This window comes from Meriones unguiculatus, chromosome 5 (genome assembly GCF_030254825.1).
Source record: "Meriones unguiculatus strain TT.TT164.6M chromosome 5, Bangor_MerUng_6.1, whole genome shotgun sequence".
Lineage (NCBI taxonomy): Eukaryota > Metazoa > Chordata > Mammalia > Rodentia > Muridae > Meriones > Meriones unguiculatus.
The window spans coordinates 129,404,876-129,426,245 of record NC_083353.1 but is presented as its reverse complement, the minus strand read 5'-3'; the positions used below and the strand labels follow the sequence as shown (position 1 = coordinate 129,426,245).

Genomic DNA, 21,370 nt, shown 5'->3' with positions numbered 1-21,370 from the left:
GGCTGTAACCCAGTCCCCTTGTAAAGCAAATTAAAAGTAAATCCCTAAGAACGTTGTTGTGGGACTTAAGTGTTCCAGCCACTTAAGCTTTGATATATATCCCCGTGTATTTTTTGAATCCTAAAAGTGTGAGAATCAACACATGAGAAAATTGCAACTTTTATAAAAAGTTAGAAAAAGTTTATTTTCTAACAACTGGATTTGGACTGAGGTTGTAAACATAATACTGATAAAGAATTCATTATAAATAATTCAAAATAATAAAATGTAGGTATTTTGTTTTTAAAAGAACTCTTTTTTGCAGTCTATTCATGATATTTCTTTAAACATTAAAATTCATCAGCAGTTCATGTTGTCTTAAAATCTTTTAATGTCTGAAGCACAAATCTCTTTTCTCTCCCACAATACATCACTGTGTTGGGAGTAGTGAAGGATGGTGATGACACATTGAAAGGATTAATTCCCACATAAAGAATACAATGTTCCCTAAGGACACCCAACACAGCAACCCTTTAGCTGGGTCCTCTAAGCAGCAAGTCACAGAGACCTCAAACCTACTCCAGGGAGGAGGGAAGGGACCAAGGCTGAAGACTGGGATTGCAGAGGTGGAAGAGTTTCACTTGAGCCTGAGGTGTTGGAGGGTTACAGTTTTGTAGTTTGTAAGATCCTGTTTCGTAGCCTCAGAGTAGCATTTGCTCAGTGTGTATTACGGACACGCAGACATAACAATTCTTAGCCATAAACCATCTTGAAAGCTTTCAGTAAAGTGGATAAAACAAAGACTTTATCAGGACTTGCTCATTTATTTCCCTAATTAAGAGTTAATTATATTTCCCACCTTGTCTGTTTGCAGCCTTTGTGAACATTTGGAAAGTTGAAATGCTAATATCATAGCCCATACAAATTGTCCTCTCAGGGGTAGGGATACTTGGATCACCCATAAAGAGAACTTTAAAGACAGAGAGAGAGGGGAAAAAAAAGCTTTCTGAAATACTGGATGTCTGATGACTCTATTTCAACACTATAAATCAAAACAGTGATGTAACATGATATTGCCCCAGACTTCCTGGCCTCTGTGCCTTATTCACTTTCACCCTCCCTTCTCTGTCTTCCTCTGCCTCCCTTTCCCTCTCCCCCTCCCTGCCTCACTCCTCCCTGTGAGCCTGTGTGTATGTGTGTGTTCCAGCCGTCCCCAGGGTTCTCTGCCTTAGACAATTTGGTTCTCTTGAAAGTCTCCCAAACTGCAACACATCCGTTAACTGTCATAACTGCCACTAAGTATTAAACAGCTAGTCAGAGCGGCTCAGGCCACTGGGGACTGTTGCCCCCCGAGGACCCACACATGCGCGTACGTGAGCTCTGAATAGAAGGTCTTTCATGGAACTGACAGGAGTTTTATCAAACTCCTGGTAGACAATTGTATCTGTCCCTACCTGGGTAGCTACCTAATGATCCTCAAGTCTGCTTACTTGTAAATGCCCCCGAAGGCCTATCAAAAGCCTGAGCCACATGAGACTATTGATAACTTCTGAAAAGAAATTATTGAGACTCCTGAGCTCATTCTTGATATCATATTTTGCTTTGTTTCAAGATCGTAGCTCAGCACCACTTAAGTCAGAGTTCTGGTTATTGCTGTTTCTCTGAATGATAAACCGTTTACTCAACACTCACATTCAGCTCTCTCTGTACAGTGGCTCAGCCTGCTACTCATTTGATGACATTTAGATTGTTTTCCTGTCTGTCTGATATTAGTTAATTTTCTAGACTCAGCAGTGATATCATTTTATACCTTCAGGCACAGTTACAGATGCTGATGTCCCCAGTGCAGGGGAGATGATAGAGCTTGCAGAGTCCCTCCTAGGTCTCAGAGTTTGTTTTGTAAGCCAGTGAACTCAGTGGATACTATTGGCTACATTTCTATTCTTTTCTTCACACACGGGAGAATTTGCACTTTCTGTGAAGAACTCTTTGTCTGTAATAGTAGGATAAAGGAATTTTCCTCTAACATTTTTGGAAGTAAATGTATGAAAATTACGTGTACTGTTCGAGAACATTTTAGAAGAGGAGAGGTTAGATGGAGAGAAATTCCAAGTATCCAAGTTCAAATGTAAAGTGTAAAAGAAAATGATTGAAATATTAAAGAGAAGGGAAAAGCTTAAATAGATGATGCCTGCCTGGTCTACAAAGTGTTATATCTAAAGACAAGGGAGTTTTCCTACAAATAAAACTGGGTGTCTTTCTCCCAGGTCAGCCAGCTTTCCAAGGAGGAGCTTTAGTTACTAGTTGGGGTGATAGCCTCCCCCAGAGTAAGGTACTTGACTGTTGAAACGCAAGCACGAGTGTTACAAAGGTGGAGAACACGGATAGTGACAAACATCTTCCAGTACACAGGGCAGCTGCCCAAATCAGAGAATCGCAGTCCAAAACAGTCCTGCAGCTGAAGATGATCAAGCCATATGTCTGGCTTATTACAATTAAAAAAAGAAAACAGATGTTATAAGGTATTTTATTACCTAGGATCTGAAGTCTCTGTAGTGTATGTGTGTGTGTGTGTGTCTGTTTGTCTGTCTTGCTTTCTCTGTGTCTGTCTGTCTGTGTGTGTAGGCACGTGTGGAGGCCACATACAGATGTTGGATACCCACATCAATCCCTGTCCATTCTGTTTTCTGAGACAGCACCTTTCGATGATCCTGGAGCCTCCACCTGCCTCCCAGCCCAGTTCTGGATTAGTGTGGCTGCTGGGGGTTATGGCTCAGGTCCTCACGCTTTTACAGCGAGTGCTTTGCTTACAGAGCCAGTTTTTCAGAGCTCTGTAGGTAGATGCTGTCCATTGTAAGAGGGGACTGGTGACACAAAACACCAGAAGGCATTGTGAGCCACCCAGAGGCCATCAGGTTTCGAGAACTGTGTATAGGGAGAATGGATTTCTTTGGTGTAAGTCTTCAAAGCTGTTTTTTTTTTTTTCTTAAAATTGTGTATAAGATAAAAATGATACTCTGGAAGGTGTGCTTTATACTTTTCTATGTTCTCAAATATGTGAACATATACATGTGCTCATGCATGTATGTCTGTGTTTAAGATTTGTAGCACTGAGTCACGATATTAGACTATTTGTTTTTAAGACTTATGTGCATCACGTATGTGCAGTCCCTGGTGACACTAAAAGAGGGCCTCAGGTCATCTAAAGCTGAAAGCTACAGGCTGCTGTGATCTACCACTTAGGTGCTGTGACTTGAACCCTGGGAGCTCTTCAAGAGCAACCAGTGCATTTAGCCCCTAAGCTATCTGTCCAGCCCTAATATTGGATTATTGGCTATATTTCTATAATGTTATCCGTTTCCATACAAGAAATATAAAAGATAACTTGCAAAAAATGTTTGATTTCCAGTAATTAACATAGTTAAAATTTAAGAAAGAATTTGAGGCCACCATGGCATGGCCACACAGATAAACAATTAATTATTACTGATAATGAGTAAAGAGGTAAATACAGTGAAAACTTATGTTCTGAGATTTCTGATTATTATAAGTTGAGAATTTGTTCCTACCATCCAGGTGTATATATACTTCTGTGTGGTAAAAGACAATTATGAAGATAAGATAAGAAAAGACCAGGAAACAGATTAGGGTACTGGCATGCCAGTTTTGTAGTTCTGAAACTCCTTTGAAATGAAAAGAAGACTAAAGGGCAAATAGAAGAAGTAACCATGCCAGCTTCCAAAGACAGCCTTCCCCTTTATCTGATAAAATATAACATAAAATCGCATTTTGATGTTTCTTGATCGTGTGGTGTTTTCAAAATATGAAAACCGTAAGTGCTTTTTACATTTCATCTGCTTGACACAAGCTAGGGTCATCTGGAAGAGGGAGCCTCAGCTGAGTCAGTGCCTCCATGGACTGGCCTGTCGGCAAGTCTGAGGGACATTTTCTTGGCTGATGATTGAAGTGAGAGGACACAGAGTGCTGTGGGTGGCACCACCCCTGGGCATGTGGTCTTGGTATGTAAGAAAACAGACTGAGCAAGCCACGGGGAGCAAGTGAGTAAGCAGCACTCCTGCATGGCCTCTGCTTCAGCTCCTGCCTCCAGGTTCCTGCCTTGACTTCCTGCCAGTTTCCCTCAGGGATAGACTGTGACCTAGGAAGTGAAAGAAACCCTTTCCTCCTCATGTTGGTTTCAATCTTTATCACAGCAACAGAAAGCAAAAGTAAAAACATATACTGTAAAGCAGAATGTCCTCAAAAATAAACCTGACTGAAATGGTAAGCTAAAATATATTTTAATTTTAGTTGTCTTGCAGTGTTTGTATAAAATGGTCTGGGGTTCCTGATGATAGGATTTCCTGCATCTACCTACTGCTATAAGTTAGTCTGCATTCTTTGCTTCATCCAGTTCATCTCTTTTTCTATCTGTTGGATTGTCTGACTAGGATATGATTAATCAAGGCCTCCATGTGTCTTATGCGGAGACCATGGCTGTTAAGTCAGATTTTAACTCCCAGATGAGTCATAGTAGCTGCTGAAGAATGGAGCACGGCTGGACTGAATGTTTGCTTTGATTTTACTTATTTCTTATTCTCAGGTAACAAAGATGAACCAGTAGCTTATTAAAACTTATATTCAGCAATAGAGTCCTAAAACTTTCTCTGTGAGACTCAAATTATTGTTTTCTTGTGCCATGTAGGAGGTGTAGGCTGCTGAGATTAAGAACGCTCTGACCAAAATCAGCTTAGGGGAATAGAGGGTTTGTTTGGTTATGCTTCCAGGGTAGTCTGTGACTGAAGGAAATCGGGCAGGAACTCCAGTGTGAACTTGAAGCAACCATGGACCGATGATGCTTGCAGGCTCGTGCTTTGCCAGCTGTTCTGTACAGCCCAGGACCACCTACCTAGGGAATGGTGCCACCTCCAGTGGGCTAAAGCTTCCTAGACCAATTAACAATTGAGAGACTTCCCCCATAGACATGCCCATGGGTCATTCTTTCAAAGGACGGTACTCAATCAAGACAGCTTTTCCAGAAGAGGAGAAGGAATACTGTAGGGGCCAGATGGGGGTCAAGGTCACCATAAGAGCAATTCCCACAGGGGCGCACAGAAACTGAAGCAACAGTCAGGGAGCCTGTGGCAACCATCAAGGACTGGGTATGGATCTGACTGAAGCCCTTTGCATAGATTTTTTGGTTGAACAGCTTGATATTCTTGTGAGACTCCTAACAGTGGGAGCAGAAACTTTCACTGACTATTTTGCCTCCTTTTAGGACCCTTTTCCTCCTTCTGGGTTGCCTCATCTAGCCTTGATATGAGAGGATGTGCCTAGCCTTATTGTAACTTGTGTTTGGTTGATATCCCTTGGAGGCCCTTTTCAGAAGGGAAACAGAGAAGCAGATCTGGAGGAGTGGGGAGTAGAGGGGAGAGATTGAGAAGAGAAGAAAGAGGGGAAAGCAGTCAAATGTAATATATGAGCTAATAATAATAATAATAATAATAATAATAATAATAATAATAGAACTCCATTTCCAGGTAATTCTGGAGTATGTCAAGTTGAAATTAATGATACTAAGAAAGAAACCTTATTTCTTCTCAACAAGTAATCTAAATATATCAGAATTATAATTATATGTCACAGTGAGGTCACAGTTTCAGAGGATATGTTCAGGCTGCTTCTTAAACTTTAGGATAAAAGTGACCATGTCACTTATAAAAGCATGACATGTTGAAACCCCAAACCTAGGTTTCACTAGACCCATCTGAGCTTCATCCAATAAATTATTGGCTACATCATAGTATCAAAGGTGATGGACAGAGCATGGTGACACACATCTGTGACCCCAATGCTTGAGAGGGAGAGGCAAGAGGATCAGGACAGCAAACAAATAAAAATCATCATGGTATTGAAGATTAAACAAGTGATGTGCAGTATCTATAATGAGATCTGCAAATGTAAATAACTGTCTTTCACGAGTTGAAATATGTTTACCTCAGCTTACATGTCTGTTTATGTTTAGATGTTCATGAACCATTTATCATTTGGAGCTATTCAAATAGTAAATAAAGTCCTGGGGACTTTCATTTTATGTATAAAAGAAATAATTACAAAGTAACAATGTTTGTAAGTTTCATTGTGACAATCTCATTCACCAATTGGTTGAGTAACACAAAAGAAATTGCTTTCTTCTCTGCTTGATGGTGGCTTGAGTAAAAATGGTTTCCTGACCTCCGAAGTTACTTAGAGTCTTTTACATGTGAATTATTTATTTATATCTTAATGTATGTTTTACTGGTAAGAATAGAGGTTGGCCATGCTAGGCTGTTCAATTGTTTTTTTGGGGTTTGTTTTGTTTTGTTTTCTAAAATACTGCAAGTAAAACACAGGGTAGACAATGTTGTACCTTCCACGCTTATTCCCATATCCCATAGCTCTTAGAGTGCACACGATAGGCAAACAGGTCAAGCCCATCTTTCAGTTAAGAACTGTAGGAATTTCACTTAGTCAATTAAAAGTGTTCTGCAGGTTCCCCGTTCTTCACAAATAAAACCACTTGCTTTATGATTGCGGCAGCAGTGAATTATTAAAATGGACCAAACTGTGACGTACTATAACAAACCAAAACTATTTATGCGGCTTCCAGCATTAGGCTTGTGCATATGTGTTCTTACTCAGGGTACCACGAGCCTGTCTCACGGTGAAGAGAGTCTGAAAGGGCAGATTTGAATGACATTTCTATCAAATCAGAACTGTCGACCTGCAGGGCCCTGCAGGCTTTCCCTTTGAGACATGTGTGATGCCTTGAAGGGACTACTGAAGGTTCTGGCACATCTCTAGTGTTCATAAGCAACCGAGTCACCCGTCAGCATGCACCTGTAATAGCCGCTAGCGTTTAAAGCTCAGACGTGTGACCTTTCACCCCGTCAGGACCCCCAGTCCTCTCATTCACCAGTACTGTCACCCCTCCTCCTGCTCCACACACACACACTGCCTACCCCAGACTCGCACTCCAACTCTGGGAGCACATTCTGCACTATCCCCTGTCCTTTGTTCTACATGGTCAAGGGCAGCAATGACTGCCCCAAAGCCTTCCCAGCAGTGGTTCTGCAATAGTTGTTGATCCATCCTAAGGAGCTCTGGGGCTGTCACTGAAGGCCCAGGTTTCACACAGAAGGCAGATACGGGTGTACCATGTAGCAGGAGAGGAACACATTGCGATGTTCACAGCTACACAGCTCACAGAGAGCAGCGCTGCCAATCTACCAGGCTGTCAGGATACTAGGAGCACCTGAAGGAGAAGCACCCATTCCTATCCCAGAACGTCCCACCCTGCCCCCTGCACCTGGCCAGGCTCTGTGGCACTGAGTTCTTATACCACTGTTTCTAATTGTAGTAATATATATCCCAACCAAATTTGGAAGACTGTAGTCATGTTACATATTTTAAATTGTGTACCTTTCATTGAAGAAACTTTCTGAAACCTAGTACAACTTTTAAAAAAAAAAATCCCTCTTTTACAAGCCAATAGCTGCAACCTTTATAGTACACTAGAATCACTGGAAAATACTCGCTTAGACCCCGGTTGCGAGGCCCCACTTCTGAGCATCCGCAACAGCTGGCCCTGGACCCAGTCCTCAGGCTCTCCGGGCAGTGTTGTGTTATGAGTGGATCTTTCAGAACAACGCATCCATGGAATGGACACACGTTACCTTGGGTTTCTGCCAGCTAAGGAATTCTTCTAAGTTCCTTTTGACAAGCTCAACTGAGTGTTTCACATTGAGTAGGATAGTGATATTTTGGCTTCTATACCTTTCAAGTGTAAAAATAAATCTCTCCAAGTCATATATCCTCATCAGTAAGGGAACTATCTTGTTTTACTACATATCAATTAGTCTATTAATGGATAAAATTTTACATAATGGCTATTAACTTGCTATATATCTCTAGTGATACCAGATAGACAATTTAAATTACCTCATTGGCTTTAAAATGTGTTTTTCCTTGTAACACAACTCATAGCTTAAGAAAGAGGTTCTAAGAATTCCTCTCCCTAGTCTGTTCACAGGTTTCCTGATTCTAAAAATTCTAGTTACGTTTATATGTGAAGCTTTTACCCTTTTCTTTATCTTCTAATTATATAAATGACTAACTGTAGTGGGAAATGGTTCCTCATATATAAACATATATGTAAACTTGTGTATATATGTATGTTTATAGTGAAGAGTTAAATTTTTACAGAGATTATCTTATGCTTCCCTGCTATTTGCCTTATTTGATTAAAGATAATTTCACTTTAAAACAAAGTTCCTGATATCAAAATATATCATACATGCTCTTAACTAAAAAAAAAAAAAAAAAAAACATTTAGAAGTTAATCTTAATTCCACAGTAAAATTTCAGTACTAGTGAATCTGATATAAACAATTGTCAGAATGTTCCAGTTTTAGGACATAGCAGAGGAATAAAATAGTTTGCAGGGATGAGCAAGCCATGCAGTGTTGCCGTGTCTGAGTCTCATGGTGCAATAGAAATTTATCAGTATTGTATCCATAAATGTTATGCAATTGATAACCTGGGTGCTAAGAGAGAAGGGTATAAAATCAAGCCATACTTTTCAAGCATAGAATAATTAAAGTCACTAACTGTAAACTGGTCTCATACAGATGTTTGTGCCATGTGATTTTTCCAAGGAATATTTTGAGCATTCTCTAGATTTTGTTATAAACATGGTAATGTTTATTTAGTAATACACATTATTGTAATGTTAATCATGCTTATTTTCATTCGTAGATAAAAATCTAAAATCGCTTTTGTGTAACATAGGGGAAATGGTTATTTTCTTAGAACTTTTTTTATTTGATTGGGAGAGAAGTTCTGATTAGAGCCACACACCCATAGATGGCCAGGTGCTGCCTCTATGTGTGGATAAAGAGCCTTGAAATTTGACTCTCCTGCTCCAAAGATACAAAACAAACAGAAATAGCTGACCAGCATTGTAATTTTATACAAACTGCGTAAAATATATCTTAATGAAAGAGCATAGCAGAGACCAGCTTCGTGAGAGCTCATTGGCCAGGTCTGCACATCTGCACGTGACTGCGCTCTGTAGACGGTCGAGCACTGTGTGCTCTCTGCGGTATACAGCCAGGGCTCTGGAGCATGCAGTGAAAGTGACACCATGTCAGCAGCTCACCAGGCACGTAACGTTGAGAGTGATGTTGAGATCACTGATGGGAAATGGCAGGCTGTGTACCTGTGTTTTTCTAGATGATTCTGATCAGCCTTTCCTCGTCACAGCTCATGTTCTAATGATCCTTGCAGGATGAAGTGGCCCAGCCACTGAACCTATCAGCTAAACCCAAGACCTCTGATGGCAAATCACCCACATCACCCACCTCACCCCACATGCCAGCTCTGAGAATAAACAGTGGGGCGGGCTCCCTCAAAGCCTCTGTCCCAGCAGCATTAGCTAGTCCTTCTGCAAGAGTTAGCACAATAGGTAAGTTATGTTTCTCTTGTTCTTGTTGCTTTTCCATGTATGGCAATTGAATGATATAATCTCAGATGGCCTGTCACATGTGGGCCCTGAGCTAATGATGGAGATATAATTTGAGTTACTATCGTAAGATCTGTTTTAAACATGCACGTGATATTTCTTTTTATTTTAATTTCTTATTAATTTATTTAATCAATTTACATCCTGATTGCAATCCCCTCTCTCCTCCCCTCCCATCCCCCCTCCTTCCATCCCCCTTCCAACCAAAGAGCAAGAGACATTTATAACTTAGCCAAATTTCTACTGCCCCTGACAATCTTAAAGTACTAGTTACAGTTATGTGTGAAACGTTGCCTGTTAATTAATTTTTTAAAGAGACATGAATGGCTAATTGTAGATAAAAATGGTTCCAGAATTTTCTCCTAAGTGACTTGCTTTTTCTATCACTGAGATTTTTTTTTTCAATTGTTGTGATGTCTACAAATATATAATGAATACATTCTGTTTGGGTCAACTGTCCACCATGAAATATGAAGTGTGTCCTGGTCTGACTGAACATTCCAATTGAACACAACCAGCAGTGAAGAGAGGTACCTTTGGGTTTTCTGTTACTGCAGTTTCTGATGAGTTAATGGATACTGTTATTTTTATTTTTCATGCATGGATTAAAACATAAACAATTTCAGCACACACTCATTGATAGGTTTATTGCTTTTGTCTGACTGGGAAGCCTTGAGCACAGATTAGCTCCCATGTATTTAACAGGACTACTTTGGGAGGTGCTAAAATATAGCTCATAAATACTGAAGGCTACTGCAGAGCACAGCTGCAATCCTATAGTCAAAGAGAAGAGCACTATGTTCTGCTGGGAAGAATCAGGGTGGACTGTGTTATGAATAGCAGTCTCAGACTAAACTTTGGAAAACCGATATATTTATAGGCATTTTAGGCCGTAAGACAAGAGGGAAAACCCGTCGGAACATGTGGCTGGGAAATGCAGGGATTTGACCAGGAAGTTGACTGACATGTGGCAGGAAGTGGTGGAAGCTAAGACGGAAACATGAGGAAGGGGTGAGATCACAGAACAATGTGATCAGAACTTGAGAGCTTTGGCAATTGGACAGTATCATTCAGCGGAAGCACTGTTGCAGTACATGGTAAGAACTGTTCCATGAGGTGGAGATAAGCAAAGGAGATCTGACAGAGTTATCTGCACCAGCATGGAGACTGGAGCCTGGCTGTCTCAGCTCTCTATGAACAAGAAGGAATCAGGAAAGAACAGGGAGGCATAAATTAGAAGTTTAGTCTGTGTTGAATTTCAAGAGCAAGGGAGCCATTAGTTATGTGTGCTCAGGAGGAAACTCTGAACTTGTTTGCTATGTAACAGCAGAGGTAGGATGTCGGATAGAGAGATTTTTCCTCTACCAGAGACTTTTGCCAGAAACCAGTGTGTCTGGTAAGAAGTAAAGAAGCATGGAGGTCCCCAACCGCATTAGCTACCTGTAGTATACAAATCACCCCAAACCTTGTTCTGTCCTGTACATTCCCTCTGTTTTGAAGGGGAAACTCAGGCAGTTATTGCTGCCTTAAGATGTTTCACATGATTATGGAGACAGCAGGCCCTTGTGGATGTCACTGCAGACGTCACTGGAGGTGACCACTCACTTGCCCAGCTGCAAGCTGAAGGCCTCAGTTCTTGAGCACACAAACCCTCACTGCAGATACTCATCACATGGCAGGAGAACTTCCCAGCCAGTGACACCCAGAAGGAGAACAGAGAAATTCATGGTGGTTGTGGCCTGCTCACCAAATTCCCACCGAGTCTGTGCTGCTAGTGAAACCCAACTCCACAAAAAGGGAATTACCCTCCAACTTTAGAAGGGAAAAGTTCAGATTATTCGAACATATTTTAAGTCAATGACACGGTTTTGTAGGTAGAAAATTGTCTAAAAAGACTCTCTAAAACTAAGGAAGAATAAGTTATATGTATGTGTGTTTGTATGTGTATGTAGTGTGAGGAAGTCTTCAGCCAACACAGTAACTATTAGAAAGACAAGGAAATCACACTGAGAAGAAAGCCCATTATGTAAGTACTATAGGAAAGCCTTCAGTCAGTCAGCAGAGTGCCAGGTAAAAACATGAAAAACCTAACACTGGAAATTTATGTGAGCTGTTTGGGAAGGGCTGCCATTACTCCCAGACCCTAGGATTCATAAAAGAACTTATATGGCACAGAAACCCTGTGCATACAATTGAACACAATCACTTCATAGACAAATACAATGATAGGAAGATGTGAGGTTGGCCCTGGAAAAAGTTTCATATAGGAGGAGTCATTTGATGGTGGCATGCTCTGCAGAAGAGCAGAACAGAGCGCAAAGGGAGCCATAAGCTTTAACCTGAGTCCAAAGATAGGCAGACTCTGAAAACCAAGTGGATGGCTTTGTCAGACTCCCAGTTACAACAGAATGGGATAATCCAGTGAATGGTACAGCTCAGTCAGTGGTGTGGACTCATGTGGTGTTGAGAAGTATCTGGGGAACCTGGGTAGACATAGGTTTTAAAATGAGAATAGATGATAGAGAGAGGGAGATAAATAGATAGATGAGAGACAGAGAAATAGAGTTATGTAGATGGATGGATAAATAGATAGAAAGATAGATAGAAAAATAGATAGATAGATAGATAGATAGATAGATAGATAGATAGATAGATAGATAGATGACAAACACACATTCCTCTCCCTTGAGGAAGAGGAGAAAAGACAGATGCATGGCCTGGAAAGAGAGTGAGGTGACAGTATTATAGCACAGAGAACGGGCTGCTGGAGGACTTGCCTTAGGAAGAAGAGAAGCTGGGTCTTTGGTCTGAGACAGAAGGAAATAGAAAATTGGTCCAGATTCAGAGAAATTGAAAACTAGACAAAGCAAAAGGCATTTGCAAATGCTTTCATTTCTACAAAGCAGAACCCAAGACGGTTTGTTAGTACTGACTCAGCACCAGGCAGGGCCAGCCCAGCAGTCAGGGAAGAAGCAGAGAGAACTGAAGTTTGGAATCTGTCTTTGCCTCGCACCACTGTGGTCTACCACTGACTTGCTCTGCTCCATGTCCTAAGGACATGAGACTAGGTTTGTTTCTGTGTACTGATTGTGGAAGAAAATATTTGATTTGGCAAAAAAGATTCACTTCCTTAAACAAATGGAGTTCATAAATATTACAGTGTTGGCATATGGCCGACTTTTAAAATATTACTCAAACCCTGCTTCTAATAGAATGATTTATATATATATATACATACATATATAACTGTACATATACATATATAATCATATATGTATGTGTATAAACAGTCTTACTTCAGCACTCCCAAAGACTAAGTATAGCCAAGCATTTTATAAAGGCAAGAATGTATTTAGTGATACTTATCATATGGCTTTCTCTATTACTGTAATAAAACATCTCCTTCCCCCACCCTGTAAAGTCCTTTCACCATATCTACAGCCCTTGTATTTTCCAAGGGTTTGAGGCCACTACAATTTACTTTTCTCTTTTCAACAAATGTAGATGTTGAAAGCTGAAACTATAATGAGAAATAATGTAGCTGGATAAAAGCCGGGAGGATTAATGGTGTTGTAAAGGTCAGGCTGAAAGAAAAATTAATGTGTTAGGCCATTAATAAACCATGGAAAACTATGGACCAAAAGATAACTTTGAGTTATCATTAATGACACCCAGCTCTTTGCTATATATCTATTAGCTAAATGTACAGAAAGTGACTTTTTAAGGTTGGTGGCCAAATATACTCTAATGAATATGCTCTACAAGAATACTTTCTATCGATAGACATATGACAGGCATCTGCAAAACAAAACAAAAGCCAACCAAACAAAAGCAAAAATACAACCAAACTGCAGGTCCTTAGAAAGCACAGACAGTACCAAGGAGTGGTGGATAACTTGAGCCTCTCTGGGGAGATGTCACAGTCCCGCACAGGCCCTTTCTACCTGTGCTTGGCACATTTCTCTCTGTAAACATTCTTCTTGGTATTTGTCTACTCATTTCCTCACTCACAGGGCATATTCTGAAAGTATCGGCCCTTGGCTAGAGCAGGCACCCGGGCTGTCTGTCCTACAGCCCTCTGTGTAGGGCGCCGAAGCCGACAGCCGCCTTTGCAGGCCTGTGGAGTAAGTCCCTTGGGAAGACTTCGTGGCTCGGATTTTACTGCACGTGTCTGACAGTGAGCTAAGCCACGGCCTTCCACATGCCGTGCACGGGCTGCAGCGCTGGGCTTCACTCCCAGGCCCCTCACTTCATTTTAAGGAACTATGTATGCACGGCAGTCTAGATTAATCATCTGTGCTCGCCACCATAGGGCCCTGAAGTCCCGTCCTTGAGCTGGCATTGTTCTGGCTGCGTGCTGCCTGGGGATGGTCTCTCAGTCAGATAGCCTGTGTCACTGTTTTATCGTTAATAAAGTAATTCAGGGCACAGTGGTTCACGCCTGTGATCCCAGCACCTGGGGGGTGGGGCGGGTCATGATCCAGTGACCAGGCCCTCATCTAAGTGACACTCGTCTGTGTGATAGCTCAGCAGGTAAAGGTTTGCTCCCATGCCTCACAACCCAGTTAGGTCCCTAGGATGTGCATGGTGAAAGAGAGACCTCAGTCCTGTGAACTGCTGTCCACCCTCTACACACACACACCTAGGTATGCACACATACTCACAAACACACACATACATGGCACACACACAGCGCACACACACAAGAAGGAGAATGGAGAAAAAGAAAGGAAGAAAAAGAAAAGAAGAAAAAGAAAGAAGAAAGAAAGAAAGAAAAAAAGAAAGAAAGAAAGAAAGAGAGAGAAAGAGGAAGAAAGGAAGGAAGGAAGAAAGAAAAAGAAGAAAGAAAGAGAAAGAGGAAAAGGAGGGAGAGATGAATGAATGAATGAATGAATGTGAAATATTCACAATACTATTTCTCTACGCCACACATTTTCAAACTGGGAAGCAAGAGATGTAGTGTGTTCCAAGGCTTCTGACCTGGTACAACTTTGTCTCATATCAGAAGATGTTCTCATCCTAAAGCTCCTCAGAGGCCTGTGGAAACTAGAACGCTTCTCAACATTGCCTGTGACCGGCACAGACCCGCCTGAGGAAAGTGGGAGGAAGAATGCTGGAGTGTGTTCATGGCATTAGCAACACAGCCCATGAGGGCCTGGTCACTGGATCATGACCCGCCCCACCCCCCAGGTGCTGGGATCACAGGCATGAACCACTGTGCCCTGAATTACTTTATTAACGATAATGGGGAAAACTTACACAAGCAATAGGATGAGACAAGCTGCGTGTTGGTGAGAAGATGAAAACTCGCAGACGGCCTCTGCCGCCTCAGGAAGTGAGCGGTGTTGTCCTACCACATCTGGAAATAGCTGACATGTGCGTGGCACGTCACATCTCGTAGATGCTTGTAATGTTCACGGCCTAATTCAGACTCCCTCGGATGAAGAAGTGGCTATTGTGAATTCGGGGGCTGAGATCTGGTAAGTGATATCAAAGACAGAAAATGCTGTGGAGCAGCATGTGAGACCTTGATATGGGACGAGGATTTTTTTAAGTTATCTTTATACCTCCACACATGTGCTGCAATACTCAAACATGTGTACATGCAATCACACGTACACACACTAAATAAATGTAAATTTTAAAAAATCAAATTATTTTACCCAAAATGTACACATGATAATTATTAATCTGTCTTAGCTTGATGGATCTGCTAACTCCATAGACTTTTAACAGTTGTGTGTCATGCAAGGAACCTTTTCATTAAAATGGGCTTGGAATTGCAGAGTAGCACACACTCACAGAAATATGTGCATATTCCTTCAAAGTAACCTTGTGATGGGACAATGAAATGAAAGTCCAAAAACCAAAAACCAAACAAACACCACACACTCACACACACACACACACACACACACACCTTGGGGGGGGGGTCAGCGGTTGAGAGCATTTGCTGCTCTTGCAGAAAACCAGAGTTGTGTTTCCAGCAGCCACACCAGGAGCCTCACTGCCTGTAACTGCAGCTTGAGGAGAGCCAATGCCCTCTTCTGTGTTTTGAGAACAAGTGCATGCATGATATTCACACACACACACACACACACACACACACACACACACGGGAGGGAGAGAAAGAAAGAGAAGTGAACAAAGAATAAAATATTTTGAAATGTCCTCAAGTAGTTCGTGAGCTGACAAGCTGAAGCCGCAGGCTTAGGGAAATGCAGGCCCCTGTGAGGAGGAAAGCATTTACAAGGCTTCAAAGGAGTAGCTAAGCAGTCTGCCCAGGCCTCGCCTAGGGCCTGTCAGGGCTCTCTCAGAGTCCGCACAGATAGAATAATGCCTGAGTCAATTCCCAGACGCAGCAGAGAGGGTGAACATGTCAGCAGAGAGGGCAAATATGTCGGCAGATGAGGAATTTGTGGAGGCAGGATTTGGGAAAGCCTTTGGACAGAGGCAGTGTCCCTTTGCAACTCAACCAGGAACTCCCAAGAGACAACATGGGGTGGGGGAGGGGGAGATCAAACATCTGACAACACTTTTAGGGCCTGATAAAGCTCTTGGGGCTTATCCCCGAATGACGATTTTAGGGAAAACATTAAAGAGTTTTCAAAGTTGTACTGTGTACAGGCAAGGCTGAAGTTTGGCATTATCTCTTGAAGGCTGGCAAGGCACGTAAGCACAGCCAAAACTCTGAAGACATACTTCAACTCTATTACTTTGAACATGGAATTTTTTCCTTGCAATGACAAGTCATCATTTCATGAAATGCTACTTTAAGCACAACGGTAGCAAAAGATGGGTTTTTAAGCAGATGTTTTCACATCCAAATACTTCCTCTGGAAGCAGAGGAAAGACAGTTTCTGGAAACATAGTATGAAGATAGAAAACTAGGGGGAAAAAAGGACTGGATTGGCCTGAATGGAGGATGGGGTGGCTTTAGGGAAAGTGGGCCCATGGGAGATGGGGAAACAAATTTAAGAGCCGAGGAATGTACACACAACAAGGAGATTTGACTGCCTGTCATCCAGGTAAGGTAGAGATTCTAATAACCAAGTGATGGATGGGGTCAACACCTGGAAAAGTCTGTGGAAGGTAGGAAGGACAGCCTGAGGCAGGAGGATTCGGACTTCCAAGATACACAGGCTAAATTTCAGGGCTCTTAGGGCATGCAGGTAGAGAAGTTGAGTGGGAAGATATACACAGACACAAATCTATACGCATACACACGTAAATACGCATACACACAGACATAGATACGTATACAAACATCCACAGACATATACACAGATACACACACATACATAGATGTACACATATGCACACACGTATTCACGCACATACACATATACTACACATAAACACACACACACACACACCATACACACAAGCACACATACTCACATATACACTAGGGTTTGAAGCTAATAGTTGTTTCTTAGTCTTTGTTGTGTTGGCAGCTATAGTTTGGAGGATAACCTTTCAATTCTTAGAGAAATATTTAAGAACATAGGTTGCAGGCTAGGGAAATGGTCCTGTCAGTAAAGTGCCCACCTTGTAAACATGAAGACCCATGTTCAGTCCCTACAGCCCACACTGGGAAAAATGCCAGCCTCACCTTGTCACATGACCCAAGCTGTGGTAAAGCATGTCTAAACAATTACGGCAGATGGCACCTTCCAGATGACCCCTGAAATTGCACTGACTTCCACCCACATGTTCACCCCAGCACACACGCACACACAAAGGAGAGACACAGACAGAGACAGAGACAGAGAGACAGTGAGGGAAGGAAGAGGATACAGAGAGAGGGAAGAATTTTTTAGGTTTTTTTTTTTATTTTTTTGTTTGTTTTTAGCAGTAAAGGTAAAACACTAGTTACCTCATTTAAAATATTAACTAGAAGTTGTACTGTCTTTAGCCCTCAAATTTTCCTCCTAGAAATTTGTTAAACGTGCATACGCATATACTCTCTTGAAATCCTAACTATAGACGTAACCACTGCCTAAATTTATAAGCAACAACAAAAACAAACAAAAACAGAATATCACTTATCCAGAAGCCATTTTGGGGTGCCATTTTGAACTAAGTAGGCAGCCTTGCATTTAATTGAACTTCTGTCTGCTTATTCGCTTAGCGCTGGGGATCACACCCACGGCCTGTGTGTCCAGGCAAGTCCTCTCCCCCCCTGCGTAACATCCCACACCCACGCCTGACTGTCTGCAGCAACCGTGACACGCCCGTCCTTCAGAGTTTTCACTATCATGACCGAGGTCTTACCGTGAGAGCCTAGCGGGAACCAAGAGGGCAAAGGAAAGAAAGAGAAGTTACCAGGATGAAGCGCCTCCTCTTCATCCAAGTGTCTTCCCTCATGCGTGTCTTCCCCTGTCCTCCCATCAATGTTGCACTCGTTTTACAGCTGAGAAGAAAGGGGTCAGTGTGATTGTTACAGTCTGTCAGCTCTCACACGTCCCATCAGCAGAAACCCAGATCCGTCGGAATCCGCTCTGGCAAGTCCACTCCTTTCACCAGGCCACGCTGGAGACAAAGCGATAGTGAATGCTGTCATGGGACATTGGTTGTGCCTGGAGACTGTGCTAGCTCAGTCGCTCTTGACACAGTTTGCTAATGCTGTGTCATCCACATTTAAGCAGGGACGCAACTGTAGGAAACCTGAGACAGCTTGCAGGACTGGTGTGTGACCAAGCCATGGTCTTGGTTCTGGCTTGTGTAATGCAGACTGCATTTTCACCTTATTGATGGGGAAGTTGTACCAACATTTAAGGAACAGGGAAAGAAACTTTTCTGGGACAAAAATACAGTGGCAGAGAGAGAGCAGAAAGGGTGGCAAGGAGAGGAACATGCAGCCTGGCCATGCAGAGGGAGCGGGCATCACTCTGTGCAGCGCCCCGGGAGAGCATGCTGGGAGAAGGGAGAAGGCTTTGAAGTCCAGCGACCCTGAGGCCAGAGGCAGCAGCACAGGGATGCTGGCTGCAGCCAGAGAATAAAGAGAGAACTGGAAAGGGTGTCTGGAACACCGGGGAGAAGCCTCATGTACAGAGGGGAGAGCCAGGTTTAAAAATAAAGGTCGGGGAACAACTTTATTTGCTTGTACGGAGGGAGAAGGTGCCCTCTCACACTTAAAGCTGGGGTAAGTGGGCAGATGATCTAAATGTAAGAAACATAAATGGGAAGCAAGAGAAATCTGGAACTTGGGTCTAGGGCATTTTCAATAACCGGAAAGAAGGTTACCATTTTCAATAAAGGAGACAGAACTGAAGTTAGGAAGTAGGAGAGGAGGTGAGGGTGGGAAGGTTATATGCTGTTATCCACATTTAAGGCAGATATATATATTCTCGTGTGTGTGTGTATGCATGTATATGTATATGCACACACACACACACACACACGAGAATGACACATCTTACTCAAGCATTCTTTCTGGAATCTATGTCAAAAACATGGGTTGACAGGGGACCCAGCAGGTCAAAAAAAGGTGTTAGTTGAGCGTGAAAAGATGAACCCATAAAGACAAGGCGAACAAAACTATGCTGTGGTTGAGCTCTGGAACACATATGTAAGATTTAGCAGAGTAGATAGCGATTCTAGAATCTAACATGGCATTACTCCTGGAGCTCCAGGCTCTCTAAAAGCAATGTCTGCTTTGGAACCTGAACCCACCATCCTCAAAGCTGAAGTGGCCTTTGTTGCACTCATGTTTAAGTTGCCCACCTTGTCATCATTTAACTTCTGCCTGTGTTCATAGTAACTGTTTTCCTACTAGGCGCTATCTTGGCAGTCTGTAAAAAGCTTAAAGAATTCATTCTTTTATTCAAAGCCATGTGCTAAACCATTTCAAATATATCTGTGTTGTGGGGAAGCTAAACAGACCATAGAGAGACTAAATAGAGCTTAAAAGGCACACATCGCCAGGTTGAGTAGAGACAGGTCAGGGGCCAGGACAAGCAGGCTGGTCCTCTGAGGGTCTGACTAAACAAACACGCCCAAGCCCATCACAGAAGGGCTGGATTTCTCCCCAGGGTACAGCAGGTCAAGATGCACGAAGGAGTAAGACATTGAGAGGATTGTTCAGGATGCTGAGGATAGCAGCAGGGAAGAGGACCACCGTCAGCAGCAGATCATCGCCCTAAGTCGTCCTCAGTCTAAACATTCTGTGCATCTGAAACAGCATTTGTCATTTGGATCCATTCCAGTGATTACTTCTGAGAAGCACAGTAATCACTCTCAAGGCCTGCCCCCCCATATGACTTCATCTGAAACTTACTGAGGGACCCAGGAAAATGACAGGACCAGGACCAGCCTGTGACAAGGGAAGCCGGGACCGCTGGGGCACTGTCCTCACCAGACACTGCACCGACCTCCCATCAGCACTCTCAGTAGAATTTTTAAGCAGCAAGAAAATATTTGATGTGTTTTGGCAATCAGTGGGTCAGACAGAAGAACTGTGCAATGAGGGTGTGTAATCTGACATGATTAGACAAGGCTCTTTAGTACCAGAACATTCATAATGACACAAAGAAAGAGTATTAATAACACTTTGGTAGTGCGGCAGCTAGCCATTTTATATTTCCTTTCTTTAATCTTAGTGTTTTTCAACAAATCGTGGGCTTTAATAGCGTGTTTTGGCAGATTAGAGGATTTATGGCCCAGATGTTTTTTGTTCTAAAAATGGATTAGGGTGTAAAGTTTGCTGGAATTCGTGGAACATGTTGAGGCAAGCCGGTCATTTTATGTGTGATTAGTGTCTGCCTTCTGTCTCACAGCCCTCCATCTGTCACGGCTCACCAACGGATCTGGTTAGATTTAGCCTCATGTCACAAACAAGTCCCTTTTCTGGGCAATTTCATATTACAGATCTATCTGATGCCATTTGATGCCCCAGTTAAAAGACAGGGAGGGAGAGCAACTAAATATTAGCCATCCTTTAAATATCTGTGAAATGTACTGGGCGTTTCCTCAATCTCTCTTACCCCTATAACAACGCAGCTCTGCCCAGTAATGCACAGTGCCTGAGTAGATGACCAGCAGTTCAGTGAGCTCAGGCTCTTATCGCCACACTCCTTCCTTCAGCATCCTTTACTCAGCCCGAGTCGGGGACTTGCAAACCCAAGTTGGCCACTCAGCCATCTCATGAAGCCTGGGTTAAGTGAGAGTGGAGTTAACAGCACCCACCACGTCTGACCAACTGCGGGTCCCCGTCACGTTCTCTGCTTCAGGTCTAATCTCCTCGCTCTCTGGAGTTCAGAGCGCAGCAAACCGCTGCCACCTGTAGTTCATTTCCACAGCAAGTGGATTTACAGGGGCACGGGGTGGGGGAGCCCCTCTTCCCAGTCGGCTAATGATGATTTATTCCACCTGTCTGTCACAGGCCTGGGTGTGCTGGCCACAAACTCTGACCTGAATTTTCTGATCTCCCAGAGACTTGGCAATCATAGGAGCAATTGCCAGCACACAGATCTTACACTAGAATGGACATGGCCTCTGCATTTTGTATTTTTATGCTTTGGAATACTCTAGTCTGGGGGCTAGGAAGATGGATCCATGGTGAAGAGCATATATTACTCTTGCAAAGCACCCAAGTTTGGTTCCCAGTAGCAATGTTACATGGTTTGTAGCCACCTGTGGGTCCAGCTACAGGGACTCCCCTCTTCTTGCCTCTGTGGGCACTGGACTCGTACTCACACACACACACACACACACACACCCACACACACAAAGTGTGGATGATTCAAAACAAATTCAATCTTTAAGACATACTCAGGTATTAACTTTAAAAACTTAGATAAAACTTTATTTTAAATTTGTAGTTATTTA

General features: G+C 42.6%; 1 protein-coding gene across 11 annotated transcripts in view; it reads left to right on the top strand.

Moving 5' to 3' along the window:
- Sox5 (SRY-box transcription factor 5) overlaps nt 1-21,370 on the top strand; it is a 915,630-nt gene that overhangs the window by 864,494 nt on the left and 29,766 nt on the right. For all 11 annotated transcript variants that reach the window (XM_060384462.1, XM_060384461.1, XM_060384460.1 and 8 more), the window contains one exon: nt 9,304-9,481. In XM_060384462.1, the coding sequence (XP_060240445.1) occupies nt 9,304-9,481 (178 nt within the window). The remainder of the gene's footprint in view (nt 1-9,303; nt 9,482-21,370) is intronic.